Source organism: Oryzias melastigma, linkage group LG4, assembly GCF_002922805.2.
Source record: "Oryzias melastigma strain HK-1 linkage group LG4, ASM292280v2, whole genome shotgun sequence".
Lineage (NCBI taxonomy): Eukaryota > Metazoa > Chordata > Actinopteri > Beloniformes > Adrianichthyidae > Oryzias > Oryzias melastigma.
The window spans coordinates 7,838,721-7,856,815 of record NC_050515.1 but is presented as its reverse complement, the minus strand read 5'-3'; the positions used below and the strand labels follow the sequence as shown (position 1 = coordinate 7,856,815).

Sequence of the window (18,095 nt, the reverse complement as noted above, 5' to 3'; positions counted from 1 at the left end):
ACCTAAAGGTGTTTATTAACATTTTAGTTTATAAAATGGAAATGAAGATGAGGCCGTAAAGATTTAGGCTCTGTTGGAGCTTTTGTTTTCAGAATTGTGATGTTGAGATTAAATCACAATGTGAAAAAACACAGCAAGTTTGTTTGTTTTTGAAGGCCCGTGTTAGAACGACTAATTTTAATTCTCAGATCAGGATGTGCATCTTGAGAAATAACAGAAATGGAGCACGCTTGTCGCTGCCCACTCCAATGAACGTCATGTTTTTGGTGTTTTTATCATGTTCTTGTAGCATTTCTAAAGGAATTTAGGATTAAAAATAAATTTCTGAGTATTTCTTTATTCAAATCCTGTTGGATCAGGAGCAGATGAAAACTGGTGGTTTGAAAAAGCTCAGGTTTGTGATGCAGCAACTGACATGAGCCAAAGTCTCCTTTCTCTGGTCCATTCGGACTACAGATCCATTACCTGAGCTGCCATCTGGACCAAAAGTGTACAGCTGGATAACTCCAAAGTTGTTTTTTTTTTTTTGCTCTGCTAATGTTAACCCGGGCTTGAGAGGTGCTCTTTTTCCCGGCTAAGATCGCGATTGGTCCGGACCATTAGACCACCACCACGTGACAGGACGTGACACACGTGCGGCATTACGATGCATTGAGTCTTCCCAAGTGAAGAACTGGGAAGGTCGGAACAAGTACACAAAGAATCTCCAAAGTTTTCAAATCAACCGCAAAAACCATGAAAACGAAACAGTCCGATCGAGAGGAATCATCACAGAGAAGCAATCGCGTTTCAATAGAGAGAAATCCGGCTGGGAGGCGTGAAGTGTGTGCTAAAGTGGGGGCTAGCGGTCAAGATGCGCATTGCCCACATGTATTTTAAGTCTGTTTTAAAAGGCTGAATTTTGTTGTCGGTCAGACTTTTAAAAATGCACAAAAAAAGAAAGAAAAGAACTACTTGCACATAATTTTTAAAATACTTGTGACAGGTTATGAACTTCTTTATTGGCTGCATGGACCGGAGGAAGCCTAGCTAGAATATGCAGCGCTCACTTTCTGTCAGATGAAGAGGACAGTTTTTAGGGGAGGAGCTGTCAATGCAAAAATAATTAATAAAGAGCAGATCTCAACACTAAGGCCCAATCTGAATTCTTTCATTCTACCTTCCCCTTCATTTAGCCCCACAAACGGAGAGTTATGAAAAAATAGTTCCTCATATTTTGGACGTCACTTTCATTCGATGACGTCACCAACATTCGCTGATCTGCTAGTGTTAGCGCAGAGCTTCCAGCTCTTGAATATACATACCAACAGAGGTTTTATAACTTTAAAAAGGTCATGCTGCCACAAAAAGTCTTTACTTACATTTAAATGTAAACTTCTGTGCCTACATAAAGAACAAATACAAATGTTTCCATCTAAAGAAAGGGTTAATGGGAATTGAGCCGAGGCTAACTTGTGCAGCAACAGTCCCGCCCACAACTTAGAAGCAAATTTCTCAAGAGCTCCTACTGCTCTGCAAAAAATATGTTTCAAAAAACGACGCAGGCTTTTTGATTTTAGCTAAAAACTGCAAAATCATGATAAAAAAACACTGAGAAGGATTCTTTAAAAAGTCATGCAGGCTGTAAAACATCCAGAAAATAACTGCTTTACTTGTCATGTTTCCTGGGGGACATTATAACAATTTGAGTTGCCAAATCAATTGTTAAATAACAAAAAAAAAATTTAAATCTTTCCACACATCCGTTTATTACAGGTTGCAAGACTTCTGCAGCCATCAGTGATATGGATTGGAGATGCTGAGAAAATGTTCTACAAGAAAGTTCCTAAGGAAGAAAAGGAGGTACAATCAAGTAGAAAGAAAGACTCATTTGGTTGTAAAATAAAATCAGGAATTTTGTTTGTTTATTTGCCTTTTGAATGTGTCTTTGAATCAATAGTTAGATCCGAAGAGGTTAAAGAAAGATTTGCCAAAGTCGCTCAAACTGATTAAAGGAGAAGACCGAGTCCTGATCATCGGAACCACTGAAGACCCGATAAGTGCCGAGATCAAGTCAATGTGTAAAATGTACAACAAAATCCTCCTCATTCCACGACCAGACTACGGCTCCAGATACAGTAAGATGATGACACCGCACTTTCCAGAGACTTCGATCGTCTGTAACTTTATTTCCTCTCAGTCATGTGGAAGGAACTGATCAATCAGAAAGGAGGAGAGATAACCAAAGCTTTGGACCTCAGCGCGCTTGCAAAGATCTCCGACGGCTACACTCCGGGTCACATGATCAAAGCAATCCAGAGCGTGGTCACAGAGCGCCGCGTCCGGCAGCAGGGGCGCAGACCCCTCACCGCGGCTGAATTCGTGGCCCCTTTAGCCAGGATTGACCCGGTTTTCCAAGAACAGGAAGAGGCCCTGAAGGTAGCTCCACACAACGAACATTTAGTTTGTTCTTTTATGTTATTTCATTCATTTTCCTTTTGTTTTTAGAACTGGTACGCAAAAACACCGCTGGGAAGAAAAAGAATTAAAGCTGCCACCGGAAAGGAAGAGGAACCGCCGCCAGATAAAGGAAAAAGTGCAAAGAAAGGAGCAAAGAAGAAGACTTAGACATGAATTTAACAATATTTAAGTATTTTTTACTGAGGTTGAGCCATCAAAAGCCTAATAAAATATCAAATTCATTAAATTAAAGTACCAAAACTTTATTTTGGCCACTTTAGCTGATATAATACACCAATTAAATACATATAGCTGCATATACAGTATATAGTAAATAATAATGAAAAAAAACTGTATGACCTGGATCATATTAATCAAACACTTTTACAGGTACAAAAGGATAAATAAATCGGAGTTCTGGAACAGAGGAAGTGTGCAGGCAGAGGGACCGGCGGGGAGTTTCCAAACATAGTTTCAGAGGCTTAGCTGGAGCTTTCAGCTGTTTTGTCGACTTCTTCTATCACTCAACAGATCCTCACATTGCTGCGGTTTCTTTAACATTATTCTATTTTTAGATTACACTTTTATTATGTTCCACCAAACTCCATCAGGGAGCTTCTTTTGAAAATATTAAGTTGAAAAAAAAAGCAACTTTTCTTACATTTGGCACAAAAAACAACTCATTCTTTTATCCACATTTATTTTTACAGTTTTTATCTTGTCACTCAAAGAATAGTAAAGTTCGAGCAGCCACATGTTTGTGAATTGAGACGGGTTCTGTGGGTCACTGTTCTCCTTTCAGTGACGACAGGTTGTTTTGGTGCGACATTAGGAATCCGTAGAGATTATCCCGTCGATTGAGTTTCACCGGACTTAAGAGAGCTTCGCCACACGTGGAGCTGCCCGTCAAACAGCGCTGCACAAAGCCGTCCCACGCTGGCTTTGTCCCGAGTTAAAACCATTGTAAAAAAGATTAAAGCGGATCAAAGTGAGCCACTTTCTTTAGCACTTCAGTTAGTTTTATTGTTTTTTCATTGCAACCAATAGCAGAAGTTTCAAGAATGTTTATAATGTAATTGAATCTAGGAAATGTCAACAAGAAAATGAAAGTTTGTGAGTACTTTCAGCTTCAGAAACACTGATGATGATGCAGCGAAAGAGGAGAATCTGTGACGACCTTTCAGTCGTGCTGGAAACTCCCTGAAGAGCTCCAGAGGCTTTGATGTTTCTAACCTGAGGTTTTAACCCCTTAATAAAACCCACATTTTGTAGTTTTATTTTGATAAATGTTTTTATGCATTCATCCCACATAAAACCTCTAATCAAACTTTATTTTAAAAAAGCACCTTTTATGCTTCAAGATAAAAAAAAACATTTAAATAAAAGTAAAAATCCAAATCCAAATCAACCTTTCCCTTCTCGCTCCCCTCCATTGACACACACTGTATTTTAAACCAAATTCCGTCTGCCAAAAACCATTAAACATCTCAAGTTTGTGGAATACATTGTCATAATTGAACGGCTCCATTGATGCGTGTTGTCGCACGCCAACAAACCCGAAGCTATCTTTGCTCTCACATTGACAGAGGGCTATTTTGGATGATAGTATGTGGGGAGAAATATGTCAGCTGTTCAGTACTGTCCTCCATCACAGCAGGAAAAGAGGAGAGAGCTTTGGGATGTAGGGAGCAACAGAGACGTGCATTTTATTGGATAAACGCTTCACTTAAAATTTTAAATTAATAAAATAAATAAAAAATGGACACTGCCCTGAAGGACTATCTGAGTTTGGCAAATGAATTTGTTTTTTGCAAGAGGAGGGGATGCAAGGATCTGTGTTAGCTTGAAGTTAAAGGTAAGTAATTCATTGGAAACTATCTGACTTATTTGAAGTGTTTAGAAAGTGTTACCTGTGGAGGTTCTGTCATTTTAAGTGATTAAAAAATTATGAATCACAAAATAGGTTTTCTGCTTTCCTCAAGCTCAAGCTTTACTTTCCACGTTATTCAGGCCTTCAACTGCATTCAGATAAATAACTGAATTATTATGAATAGGAATGAAATAGTGCTGCTACAAACGATTATTTTAAAAGTCGAATGATCACTGATTATTTTTCAGATTAGTCGACCAATCAGGTCATGCACAAACTGGATGTAAAACACACATCTTAACCATATCTTAGCTTTAAACGAACAAAAAATTAGATATATAACATTACCTGTGACAATGCTCGTGTGAATGCTGTAAGCTGAATTTGGATAAATGAAGACTTGCTGGTGATCCTGACGAAGCCCCGCCCATCTGGATGAAGCCCCGACACCATCCTGCATCTCTGAGTGGGAGTGATTCCTGGTGGGTCGTCTGTCCTCCTGCTCCTGGTCGTGGACTGCAGTTCTGCTTCATCTGGACTATGGACTTAATCATCACTCGTCCCTCAGCTCTATATGAATGAACTCTACTCATATATGCCGTTTTAGCAGCTAACTTTTCTTTAACCGTTCTGGTATCGCCTGTCCGTCCTGGGATGGGATCTCTCCCTCATGTGGGAATCCCTAAGGTTTCTTCTTTTTTTCCTGACTCAGGTTTTTTTAGGAGTTTTTCCTTACCGCGAGGGAGGGTCTAAGGACAGGGATGACCGTTCTTTATAGTCTGTTTAGTTTTTACCTATTGTGCATATTTTATGACTCCATCTGTGCATCTGTAAAAACTACAGGCATGAAGCCCAATGAGGCAAATTGAATTTGTGATATTGGGCTATATAAATAAAATTGAATTGAATTGAATTGAATTGAAGATGCTAGTGCTGACAGCTGAAGATGCTGAAATTGATAGCTGAAAATGCTGAAGTTGATAGCTGAAAATGCTGAAGTTGATAGCTGAAAATGCTGAAGTTGATAGCTGAAAACACTGAAGTTGATTGCTGAAAACGCTGAAGTTGATAGCTAAAAATGCAGAAGTTGATAGTTGAAAATGTTGAAGTTAATAGCTGAAAATGCTGAAGCTAATAGCTGAAAACGCTGAAGCTGATATCTGAAAACGCTGAAGCCGATAGCCTAAAATGCTGAAGTTGATAGATGAAAACACTGAAGTTGATTGCTGAAAATGCTGAAGTTGATAGGTGAAAACACTGAAATTGATTGCTGAAAATGCTGAAGTTGATAGGTGAAAACACTGAAGTTGATAGCTGAAAACACTGAAGTTGATAGCTAAAAATGCAGAAGTTGATAGTTGAAAATGTTGAAGTTAACAGCTGAAAATGCTGAAGCTAATAGCTGAAAACGCTGAAGCTGATATCTGAAAACGCTGAAGCTGACAGCTGAAAACGCTGAAGCCGATAGCCTAAAATGCTGAAGTTGATGGCTGGAAATGCTGAAGTTGATAGCTGAAAACGCTGAAGCTGATAGCTGAAAACGCTGAAGTTGATAGCCTAAAATGCTGAAGCTGATAGCTGAAAACACTGAAGCTGAAAACACTGAAGCTAAAAGCCAGCTAAAATATTATCTAAATGTGAAAATAGCTGAAAAAACTGAAAAAATACTAAATTAGCCAAAAGAGCTAGCATGTAACTGATATACAGTATTAGCGAAACTCCAAAATAGCCTTAAAATTGCAATAAATGCCAAAATATTACAAAAAGCTAGCAGAATGCCAATTTCAACTTTCAACTTTACTACACTCCAACTCCATATAATATAAAGTAGTGACTAATTGACTATTAAATTATTCGTTGACTATTAATGGTTAAACGTCAATTAGTCGTCTAATCGTGGCAGCCCTAGAATGAAATGAGGAAATGAGGTGAACTTTCCCAGCTCCAGTAGTGATTGTGGGAGGAGCTTTTGGCAGTCAGACTTTTCTTTGTTTTTCAAAGCTTTAAATGTTTCCTTGTTGAGAACATGCAGTCTGGGTCTAAATTGGTGGTGCTGAGCGAGGAAGACTGGCATGTTTTCTCTAAGATAAAAGAGTGAGAACACGTGTGCTAATTTTACAGTTTTTCTCAGTTGCTGAAACATTAAACCCTTTTGTGTGAACCAAATCCTCAGTTCCCTGAACCCACTGATTGAATCAATCAAAACCATAAGCTCTTCTCACGTGCTTAGACACAACTTGCTAACACATTTTCATTGCGATGCACCAGGGCTACATAACGGTGTGACTTTTGCTACAAAAGTTAAACACAAAGAAAGAACAGATGTCACCACTTGAAGACAAGAACTCTCTGATGTGAGAGAACACACAGTGAGTCAGTTCAGAGAGCAGTGGTTCTTGAGGCCCTTCAATGGATAGAAATCTGAGAGGAAGAGTTTGTGTGAGAGGAGGTCGAGATGTTTCAGGCGGTCAGCAAAGACAAAGAACTGTGATATCTGATGAAATCAGAGCTCCTGTGATATGTTCCTGTCCATGGTGTGAGCATGAGGGAGACAACCAAACTCAGTACATTCACTGATTCACCTACAGTCAACAACAACTTATTGTTCAAGCTTCATGTTCTGAGCATTATGTTTTCTATTTTTCTACGCAGTGGTTACTGTTCAATGTTTTTAAAAGCCAACTTAAAACATTTATTTTGCTCAGCATTTTAACTGAATCTGTTTGTAATGACTTTTTCATGTGGTACTTGCTCATCTTTTATGTCTTTTAGCTTGTGAAGTTTTGTATTTTATGTTTTTAATCTGCAAAACTTTGTCTTTTTTAACCTATTTAAGTATTTTTTATGCTTTTAACTTGTGAAGCACCATGTGACTTTTTTCTATGAAATGTGCTATATAAATAAAACGTATTTAGTTATGTTGTATCTTACTTTAGGGTTTGATTTGACAACAAAGTTCAGTTTTGAGCAAAGATTGAGCTTTTTTGAGGAAACAGTTTGGTTTTACAAGTTTTGTGAATGTAGATGGAAAATTGGGTTTTGTGTTCACAGTTTAGAGAAACGGAGAGCAGCTTTCAAGAAAAGTGTCTCAAAGGATTCACTATACTGTGGTTGTGTAGGCTTTTCCTTTCATATTTATACTAATTGTGCATCAGTGACTGATACCCTGATACAGTGAATATATTGGTAGACAGATGCAGAAAACAGGGTTAGATGGAGGAAACTGATTGGCTGTGGGGAAAAAACACAAATGAAAGAAGGAAAAAGTCCTAAATGTTATCATAGCAAACCAATCCATCCATACATCCATTGGCCATACGTTCATGAACTGTCCCATTTGTTGTGTTGCATCTGCAGCCAGTCACTTGTGGCAGAAAATAAACATTCACTTCTCGTCCTGAGAAACAAGCAGCAAATATGGGAGACAAATCTGGAGGAAAAGTAGCTGCTGCAAGTAAGTAGATTTACCACAAACTACTTTAAAAAAGGATGTTGCGCCACTCATGCTTGGTGTTTTTACAGTGAACCGTCTGCAAGTGGTGAAGGGCCTGGAGGATGTGGAGGTGTCCGAGTGTGAGAGCTGTTCCTTTGAGGTGACCCTTAACCTGGCTTACATAGAAGGCATCTGGATGAAGGACGGGATGCAGGTTAAGTCAAAGCCCAACTGTCGCATCAGCACACATGGGAAGAAGCACGCTCTCGTCCTGAGCCGGGTGGCTTTGGGAGATGCTGGCCTGTTCTCCTTTAAGGCCGATGGCATTCAGACCTCAGGCCGACTAAGTGTCAGAGGTAAAGTCAGATTACTTACATATCACATTCCATCATCAGGCCCTGACCTTTTGTTACTCTTACTATTTTATATGTCTACGGGCTGAAAGATGAATTCTCTTTACTAGTTTTTAAGTTTTTAATTTATAATTGCAAAATAGAAAGTACATGATGTATTGTTGCCATCCTTGAAAACCTCATCATCTAAGTTATGGAAAGAACCCAAAACATTCATAGAATGGGGTGATGGGATGATAAATGTTTCAGGAAATGCTGAGAAATTTCAGCACATCTTAGTCAGGTGAGACTCATAGTTTGGATGTTTCCTGTCAGCCAGAGACATTCGCATTTTGAAAGAGCTGGAAGACGTGGACACCATGGAGCGGCAGCCTGTTACCTTTACCTGTGAGGTTAACCAAGTGGACGTGGACGCCAGGTGGTACCACGACGACTGTCGGATCCGACCTGGAGACAATATTAAGATCCGACATCAGGGTAAGGATATAGTTCATTAATCCTAAAACTAACACTAAACTTCACTAAAATTAAAAAGTTTACATCCGTACTGTTTATGTTAGCTTTTTTTTTATTATTATTTTTTACTTCATTTTAATTTTATTTTAATGATAACATAATTACTATTTCTCTTGATGATTTCTTTAAATGATTTATGTAAAGCACTTTGAAATGTTTCTGGACATGAAATGTGCTATACAAATAAACTTGCCTTGAATAATTAAAGTCGCGCAGGGTGCTGTAATGTCTCCTCCACCCCAAGCACAGATAGTAAAATAGTGCACATTTTAAGACATTACTAGTTAACTATTTCACACTTTGAGTATTACTAGTTAACTAGTTGTACCTTTTACTAGTTGGGCTTCAAACAGCCTGAAATCAAGGATATCTATTAAATGCTAAAAAGGCTTGCCGTACAGTCGCCCCCTTTTGACCTGCAGCTGCTGGCTGAGTGACTGCTACACCTCCCCCGTCTCCCCTTCTGCCACCCTGGACAGAGCTCCAGGTAACAAATTAATGGAAAAACAAAACATTTATTTCAAAAGTGTGGCCTTGCTGTTAGTGTTTTCTCCATAGCAACCACTTTATTTTTTTCTTGCCAGAGGGTAACAAACAGGTTTTCTGTCATTTTTAGAAGAATCTGCAAATGTACATTTTTGGATTTCCTTAGCAACAAAGGTTTTTTGTTAGCCACGCCCACATTCCTAATATGTTTATATTGTGCTTTATAATGTTGCATTCAGCTTAAGCAAAGGATTTATGTATTACATTTTCGCAGTAATCCCGTTAAATTGTGCGACCAACAGCGAAATGGTACTTTTAGGAGCTCATCGCACTAATCCCGTTCAAAATCTACAAAGTTCCAAATCAAAACTTCTCCAAATAACTTCCCAATGATGTCAGAGGAGGACTGATTAAAATCCCTCACAGGAGTTTTAATTTGTAAAAGACAGTAGAAGTGCTTTTTTTCTTAGGAAATATCAAGATGGCGGCCTCTTTCAAGGTCAAAGAATCTTCAATTGTGGTTGTAGACTTAAGCTAGATGCATGTGGGGTAAATTTTTGTGAAGATTGCTCAAACAAACACTTTGCTACAAAATGGCGACAAAACCATAGGTCCTGTAGCCACTCCGTGATAATTTTAAGACTTCCTTTGGGTATGATTAGAGGATTTTGGGATGTATTTCTGGAGCACCATAAGAGATTTTGGCCCTCACTCATTTTCTCCGACTGTAATGAACTGAATGAACAATATTGTAGTCCAGGGACTTATAATGTTACACATTCTCACTCGTCATACATGGACATTTGGTTCTGCGTCACTTTTTGACGTTTTGGGTGTCCCCAACATTAAATAATGGGTCCCTAACCCGCGGGACGCAGAAACGGAGGTGGAACTGGTACTAGGATTGGGTACCGAGTAGGGTTAGGATACTGGTCTAGTGCGTGTCCCATCCCAGTACAGTACTGCATCCCGAGGGTTGGGGCCCCTGATTAGCACATGCATTTCCTCACAGTCTGTGGCCTGGTTTCAAGCAGCCCTTGGACAGATACTGGTTCACGGCCTGGAGGTTGGGGACCGCTTATTTAATGGGAACAGCCAGCACATCAAAAAACAACGAGTTGGGGACACCAGAAAAAAAAGTGACTTGAAGGGGCCGGACTATAAGTCCATATGTGACGAGTTAGGAGTGAGAAGGCGTTGGATAAAAATCAAGTCTTATTTTGGATATTAACGTTTTAAAAAAATATTTGTTTCAATCTGTTTTCAGGTACATCTCACACTCTGTCTTTCAAGTCTGTCCGACCAGAACATGCAGGACAGATCCGATTCACTGCAGAGCGGGTCTCATCCCATGCAACTCTGACTGTAACAGGTGAGCCCTGAACCAAAACATCATGGACCTATGAATGTTGATGAAAGAAACTACATCCAACTTTCATTTCTTTAGAGCTCCCAGTCCAAATAACACGGCCTCTCAGGGTCAAGATTGCCATGTATCATCATCGAGGTCTGCTGGAGTGCCAGGTGTCACGGCCCAACGCTCAGGTCAGATGGTTCAAGAGCAGGAAGGAGCTCCTCCCCTCCAAGAAGTATCAGCTCATAAGCCAAGATGTCTACAGACAGCTGACCATCGAAGATGTGTGTTCCTCAGATGAAGACACCTACACATGTGATGCAGGAGATGATGAAACATCATGTCAGCTTCTCGTGGAGGGTAACATACTTGCTAATATGGGAATGACCTGTTTCCAAAAGCTAATTTGCTGAGAAGCTGTTTCCCGTCAAATGTGTCTGCAGAACAGGCTATCTGCATAGTACGGGGGATGAAATCAATGGAGGTGATGGAGCCAGAGCCGGCACTATTTCAGGTAGAAACAAACCTGAAGTCTGGAAGGCCTCCCAGGTGGACTTTGAATGGGGAAGTACTGGAGACCTGCTCAACCGTCAACATTGATAGGGAGGGAACTCTTCACAGCCTGTGCTTCACAAGCACAGACAGCTCCATGTCCGGGCCCGTGATGTTTGTGGCCGGGAAGAGCCGCTCCACCGCTCAGCTTATGGTGAAAGGTAACTCCAACAACCCTCTACTAACAGGATTGTTGATTGTTGGATGGTAAATGAGGTAAACTTATATGGGGTTTACTATCTTCTTAGAAGACCCAAAACACTTTACAGTCACCCATACTCAAACACATTCACACATTGGACGGCTCCGCTGTCCAACACTGCCGCCAACCTACAACTACCAGGAGGATTATGGGGTTTAGTATATTTTTCAAGGACAATTTGATAGGGCTGTAACGAGTATCCGGGTGCTCGGGTACTCGCGATTTCCTCCCGAAAATTCGAGTACGGATATTCGCGCCATCCATGATCGTTGGATCTCGATCTTTATAAATGTAGTAAATTGTAGTAAAATATGATCATAATATCATCTGGGGACGATGTATTTTTGCTCTGAAAAGCAGATTAATGTAGGATTTTAAGTTTACGAACTAAAATACAGCCGAAACAGCCGCGGTACTGCCAACGGAAGTAAACACATCTTCGTGACCGTGAAGCTTCCAGTTTTCAAAGTAAAACTAGCGAGAGATTTTTTCCGTTCAAAAACTGAGACTGACATAACTTCTGAAACAATGAATTAGCTTTAACATCGGAGCTTTAGCTCCAGTGTTTACATTCTTTTGGTTATGGTAAATCTTCAACACATGGCGCATTTAGCGAAAGTCCATCTTATTCTGAAGAAACAGCCTCGCGCTGCTGAAAAGGCGGATGTAATCGACATGAATCAGCTGATTCTGCTGCGAAAAAAAGAACTTTTTTCATACGGGCTCTGCACCAATATGTAATGCTTTCAAAACTCCACACAGAGGAACAATGTCTGTGCTAAAGCTTCTGAACAGATTCCTGCCTAATTCAGCCTTTCTGTGGTTAAAATTCCTAATGTCTCCTTCACAAGTTTCCTGAAACATTCAGCAGGTTGGCAACTTTGATTGAATCTTCATTCTCTGTGAATTTTTTATAGCTGTTTTAAACATAGACTTTATGACCTTATTTGAGATGTAATGAATAAATAAAGCAAAAAACAAAATGACAAAACTGTCCAAAAAAGCTGATATTTTCTAAGTATAATGATAAACACGAATCTGTTAAGTCTGTAACCTTATTATTGTGAGATTATGTGAAATATTCAAGAATCTGTCGCCACATATTATGACGAGCGGTTTGGTACGTGGAAACGACTGTCTCCATAAATCCATATTTGGAGAAGGACTCGTGGTTGTGTCTGTGAACAGCAGCTTTATGTTTCTCTGAAGACGAAAGCTCTTCTTCAGGTTCCTCACAGGATATTTTCTCCTCAAAAAAACTCTCCAAACATGTATGTGTCCATAAATGACGACTTGATAGGGAGAATGTGTTGCAATGACAGCATTTAAAATAGATGCACCCATCATATTTGTTTTGCATCAAGTTTGGACATGGAAGCTGGGTCTATATGACCCAACATCTGGGTCCAAAGATGTCTTTATGTAACATATGGAAGGAGTAAACATGCAATATATTTTACTATAAATGCCCCATGTGTGTGGCATTTATCCATTGTCAGTAAGTGTTGCGTAAGGGTACCATACAACAGCATTATGTTAGCATTAGCATACAGCATTAGCAGTATGTTTCATTTTTCTGATGTCCTTTGAGGTGACCGCACAATCCTCAAGGGAACTACAAAACAAAAACATTCCCATCCCCAAGTCGTCACATATTGACGTCTGGTTAAGGACCCCTCTGAGTCAAAAATTGACATTTTGGGTGATCCCAACTCGTTGTTTTTTGACGTGCTGGCTGTTTCTATTAAACCACGGGTCCCAACCAACTGGAACCGGTCCAGTACCGGGATGCGGGACACATCAGTACCCTAACCCAGTAACGATACCCTAACCCAGTACTGGTTTTGCGTCCAGTACTGCATCTAGTGCCGTGTCTTGAGGGTTGCGGACCCTTGACTTGGGACACCCAAAACATCAATAAGTGATGGGGAGAGGTCCTTAACCTAACGCCAATATATCAGAGGAGAATGTGTTGCCAAAACACATTTGTGCTCCTCTTAAGATCCAGCCAGTTCTCTCTATGAACCTAAATGGGCCTGCACAACTCAAAAACTTGTGCCACCCGTGTGGGTCAACCTTGCATTTTGGTTGCTGAGTTTCTGCATGTACACTGCAAGATTGGATTTGTTGAATACCTGGGGTCACTTCTTTAATCTACTGTTATTTGTAAACTTATCTTTAAAAATGTCTCATATGTCTCTTTTAGTTCCTGCCATCCAATTTAGAGTTGATTTTTTTTTAAGTTTTGCTTGTCTCCCCTCTTTAGAAAGACTTCTTCAGGTTGTGCGCCACATGGATGATGTGGAGGCAAAGGAGAACAGCTCTGTGACCCTGAGCTGCCAGTTTTTCCCCTCTCCCAGGGTGGTGCGCTGGTTTAGAGGTCGCACAGCTCTGAAAACCTCCAACAAGTACAGCATGAGGAGAGAAGGGAAGCGAGCAGAGCTGACGATTCACGGCCTGACAGGGATGGATGCAGGGCAGTATCGCTGCACAGCCGGGGGGTCACAGAGCGCAGCACAGGTGAAGGTGGAAGGTCAGTTGAGGGTGGCTCAAAACATTTTCCATTTCTTCATTTTACCTTCTTTTAGTCTCACTTAAGTGTTTTGTTTTTAGTAAAAACTCTCAGGATGGTCAAACATCTCAAGCCCGTGGACATCGAGGAAGACGACATTGCCTCTTTCTCATGCGAACTCAACTATGTGGTTGCCAATGTGGAGTGGCTCCTCAACAATGTTCGGCTTTTTTCCAATGCCATCAGCAGGATCCAGCACATGGGGACGATGCACAGCCTCATTTTGAAGAGGTTGCGACCGCAAGAAAGTAGGATCACCGTCAGAGCTGGCCTTCTTACAGAAACAACCACCCTGAAGGTCAAGGGTAAGAAGTCATATGCTTTTATCCACATAAGAATATTTTTAGTCAACTGTTTTGTTAAAATCATGATTTATTGTGCGTTCATGACAACCACAGAGCGCCCAGCAGTGTTCCTAAAGTCTCTGGAGGATGCAACTGGGGAAGAGCAAGGAGAAGTTTGTCTGCACTGTGAAGTTTCCAAAGATTCAGTAACACCAGTTTGGAAGAAAGACGGGATGGTTTTGACATCCGATGACAAACATGAACTTCTGCAGTTTGGAAAGTCCATGGCACTAATCATCCACTCACTGACCAAGGCCGATGCTGGACAGTACACCTGTGACCTCGGCACCAGTCAGTCCAAGGCTAAAGTGGTGGTACATGGTAAGTTAAAGGGAGAAGTTTACTTGTAGATTAAATCTTTGATTCATAGTTTATGCTAGGGTCACAAATAGAACTGCAACGTGGAGGCATCAGCAGAATCTTTAAGATTTCATGATGCCGCACGATTTTTTGAAAACGGCGACAGCAGGGTGGTGGGAGCTGGATCACCTGCTAACAGGAACTCTGATTGAACAATGTGAAATGTCTCCAGACAGCAGCTGTCTATATCAAGGGCGACTGACCTGGGTCCATGGTTCAAATCCCGGACGAGCCCCCAAATATGTTACGCTCCTAACTGGGGGAATGTGTAACATAGAGAAAAACGGAAAACTGTGAGTGATCAAGTAAGAATGGCAGCTAGGCTGTTTATTACAAACAGTGTAAACAAAGAACAAACAAGGAAAACAAAACATGGATACAAGAAGAGGAGAAAAGTTAACACAAAGGGCAACACCAGTTGATAATAAGCTGAGGCTGACAAAAGGGCCAGGCTGAGGCAAACAGCCTGGAATTTCAGTCACTATCAGTTTAAGGAAGTCCATACCTTCTTATATTCCCCATCCCAGCCGGGTAATTGGTCGACGTGAGCACCAACTCAGCACCAACTGAAATCCGTCAATATACAGGTCTGGGAGTCGTTGGGGTGCCATCAACGGCACAATTGCAGCATCAATTTGGTCTCCCCTTTTGGATCCACGGTGGCCGGGATCAACGTCTGGTCATTGCTGGGCCCCCAGATCAAGTTAACACCCCCTTGTTGAGTGCCCATGCTGCTACAATATGATTTCTAACAATCATCCAATGGGGGAGCTGCATTGGGGCAGGGGGGTGGCAGTCTGAGGCAGTCTGAAATCGTCCGATCATCAGACGATTTTGGGAACTTTGGAGACCCTCCTATCAGTCAATTATTGCGCTGCTGCCTTCCTGCAACCCACCTGTCACTGGACTGCCACTTCCTAACCTCCAAATGTGCCCAGGGGTCACTGACCAATGTTAAAAAATTACAAATGCTGTGGTGCGTCCACTTGTCAAATTTGCTGTAAAATTCTTATTTAGGTTGCTGCGCTGTTGCATTTTGGGATATGCGACTGTAGTCTTAGCTCATTTAGGAAGAACTCATTTCCTTCTGGTTTCTTCATTTAACTTTCATTTTCAGACCTACACATCAGCATTGTTCAGCGTATGAAGACAACAACTATCCTTGAAGGAGAAAGCTGCACTTTTGAGTCTCATCTCTCCCATGATCTCGAAGGCGAGCCCTTCTGGACCATCAATGGGCAGAAGGTGGCTACAAACAGCCGCACTCAGCTTATCAACAATGGCCGTGTATATAAGATGACCATTAAAGATGCTTCACTCACTGATGCTGGAGAAGTAGTTTTCACAATTAGGGATCTAAGCTGCAGGACCATGTTGTTTGTGAAAGGTAAACGTTTGTGTTTTTTCAGTTTAGAGGAGATTGGTATTTATGCAGAAAATTACTCACTGTTGTGTTTTGTCTCCTGTAGAGAGACCAGTGCACATTTTCCGAGACCTGCTAAACGTCAAAGCGGTACCTGGAGAGGATGCAGAACTGAACTGTGAAATCACCAAACCAGGAGTTTTCATCCGGTGGTTGAAAAATGGGCGTCTTCTCAAACAAAGTCCCAAGTATGACATGAGTGTGGAGAAGAACATGGCGCGGCTGGTGATCAAGAATGCGAGCATCAGGGACTCTGGAGAGTACTGCTGTGAGGCTGAGGGCGTGGCCTCCCGTGCTAACCTGGACATCAGAGGTTCTTTCTTCATCACTTTGTGCAATTTATATCAATTTATGTAGACATCTAATTAAGAAAATGAACTGACATCACTGATAAAACAGTGCAGTATTTAATAATTTTTATTGCAAATTTCAAGATTTAAATAAATAATGGTGTATATTTAAGAACAAATATTTCTTAATTTATTAAAAGAAAAGCACCATGAATTTGCTTGGGTGCAGTGCTTAGTGTTTTGATTAATACATAAAGTGAATTTTACCATGTATTACTATGTGAGGCAGATTAATAATCAGGTTGAGTTTTTTCTTTTCTTTAAGTCATAGTCTTTTTCAAAAAAGAGAAAGTTTGTTCTGGATCAGATGCGTATTGTATCGTGAGACGTGCATCGTGATACATATTGTATCACCAGACCTAATGCTGCCACCAACCTATAACCACCAGGAGCAACGTGGGGTTCAGTATCTTGTCCAAGAACACTTTATCATATGGCTGAGCAAAGTGGGGACCAAACCCGTAATCTTCCAACCAGGGGTCGACCACTCTACCTTTGCACCATGAAGGTCCATCTGGTGCCCATCCAATATTTAGGATCTTAATATATCGGGTTGGAAAGCACAACTTAATTCCTAAATTAATTTAATGTAAATTTAGAACTTTAAAATAAGATATTTATTCATTTTTAATCTGGTTTGAACAGTTCTCAAAAACTTGTAATACTTTACACTTGACTTTTCTTTAAAAAAGGTTTAAATATGTATCATAAAAATTAAAGAAGAGCAATTTTTTAGACAAAAAAATAGAAAAGACTGCTTTGAGGAAAAAAAAATAATCCATGGAGTTCATGCATTGGTAACAGATCCTTTAAAATAAAATCCTATTGATTTTTTTTAATTGAATAAAATCCAGTCCTGTGAATGACTGTTTAAAGCTAATTACAGAAAAATAAACAATGCACAACACACAAGCTGAGTGTGAAACCGCTTCATGATTCACATGGTTTACAAATGACTTCTCCCTTTTCAGACACCCTGAAAATAAAGTAAAAAAATGACTAATTGAAAGTTTGCAAATAGGAAAGGGAATGAAAACGTTGCAGATTTCAAAACTTTTGAGTTAATGTTGAACTGATTTAAACCAAACCACATAAGGCTGTGCTCTTTGGAGTTTGCAGGAAACTTTACATTAGTTTACTAAACTTTGCTTTTCGCTTCAGAACTCCAGCACACATTTGCGAGGGAGCTGAGAGACACTCGAGCAGAAGAGAAGGGAAAGGTGACCCTGGAGTGTGAGACCCGGCGGCCTGCCAAGCGCGTGACTTGGCTCAAAGGCATGGTGGAGCTGCGGTCCGGGAGGAAGTATGTCATCAGGCAGAAAGGAGTGGTGCTATCCCTAACCATCACCTGTCTTGAGATATCTGACACAGATATTTACATGTGTGACGTTGGAACCATGCAGAGCCGGGCACAGCTGACAGTGCAGGGTGAGGTCATTGGCCTGCCAGAGTTGTATTGATTATGTCACAAATACAACAACTTTGAAGCATGTGAAGTAGAATGCACATAAACATTATTTCTGTGTTTTTTTTATTTATTTTTTTGTCAGGCCAGAAAGTTTTGATCTTAGAAGAACTGGAAGATGCAGAGTGTCTAGAGGGTGACACCGTCACCTTTAAATGTCGTATCTGTCCCCATGACTATGCTGGGGTCAAGTGGTACCTGGATGAGACTCTGCTTTACACCAATGAGCTCAATGAGATCAAGATGATTACAGGAGGCTACCACACACTAACTTTTACCCAGCTTGCTCGCAAAGACACTGGAACTATTTCCTTTTCAGCCGGAGACAAAAGATCCTACGCCTCCCTGTTGGTCAGAGGTGAGGATTCGACCTTCC

The 18,095-nt window shown here is 40.6% G+C and overlaps 3 protein-coding genes across 8 annotated transcripts in view; all 3 read left to right on the top strand.

Annotated features, from left to right (window-relative positions):
* Positions 1–2,691, top strand: part of zgc:153738 (uncharacterized protein LOC558115 homolog) — an 11,241-nt gene extending 8,550 nt beyond the window's left edge. For both annotated transcript variants that reach the window (XM_036211474.1, XM_024278308.2), the window contains 4 exons: positions 1,756–1,842; positions 1,940–2,117; positions 2,180–2,418; positions 2,488–2,691. In XM_036211474.1, the coding sequence (XP_036067367.1) occupies positions 1,756–1,842; positions 1,940–2,117; positions 2,180–2,418; positions 2,488–2,607 (624 nt within the window). In that variant the 3' untranslated portion in view covers positions 2,608–2,691. The remainder of the gene's footprint in view (positions 1–1,755; positions 1,843–1,939; positions 2,118–2,179; positions 2,419–2,487) is intronic.
* Positions 2,692–2,827: 136 nt separating this feature from the next.
* LOC118598654 (obscurin-like) lies at positions 2,828–17,751 on the top strand. The gene is made up of 13 exons (XM_036211473.1): positions 2,828–4,294; positions 7,667–7,763; positions 7,832–8,098; positions 8,411–8,572; positions 10,365–10,469; positions 10,545–10,811; positions 10,895–11,164; positions 13,472–13,738; positions 13,819–14,082; positions 14,176–14,442; positions 15,599–15,868; positions 15,951–16,217; positions 17,416–17,751. Exons 2-13 carry the CDS (start codon positions 7,727–7,729, stop codon positions 17,712–17,714), a joined length of 2,742 nt encoding a protein of 913 aa, XP_036067366.1. The 5' UTR covers positions 2,828–4,294; positions 7,667–7,726; the 3' UTR covers positions 17,715–17,751.
* obscna (obscurin, cytoskeletal calmodulin and titin-interacting RhoGEF a) overlaps positions 17,616–18,095 on the top strand; it is a 45,486-nt gene continuing 45,006 nt past the window's right edge. For all 5 annotated transcript variants that reach the window (XM_036211469.1, XM_036211470.1, XM_036211472.1 and 2 more), the window contains exon 1: positions 17,616–18,077. In XM_036211469.1, coding sequence (XP_036067362.1) covers positions 17,756–18,077 — 322 coding nt within the window. In that variant the 5' untranslated portion in view covers positions 17,616–17,755. The remainder of the gene's footprint in view (positions 18,078–18,095) is intronic.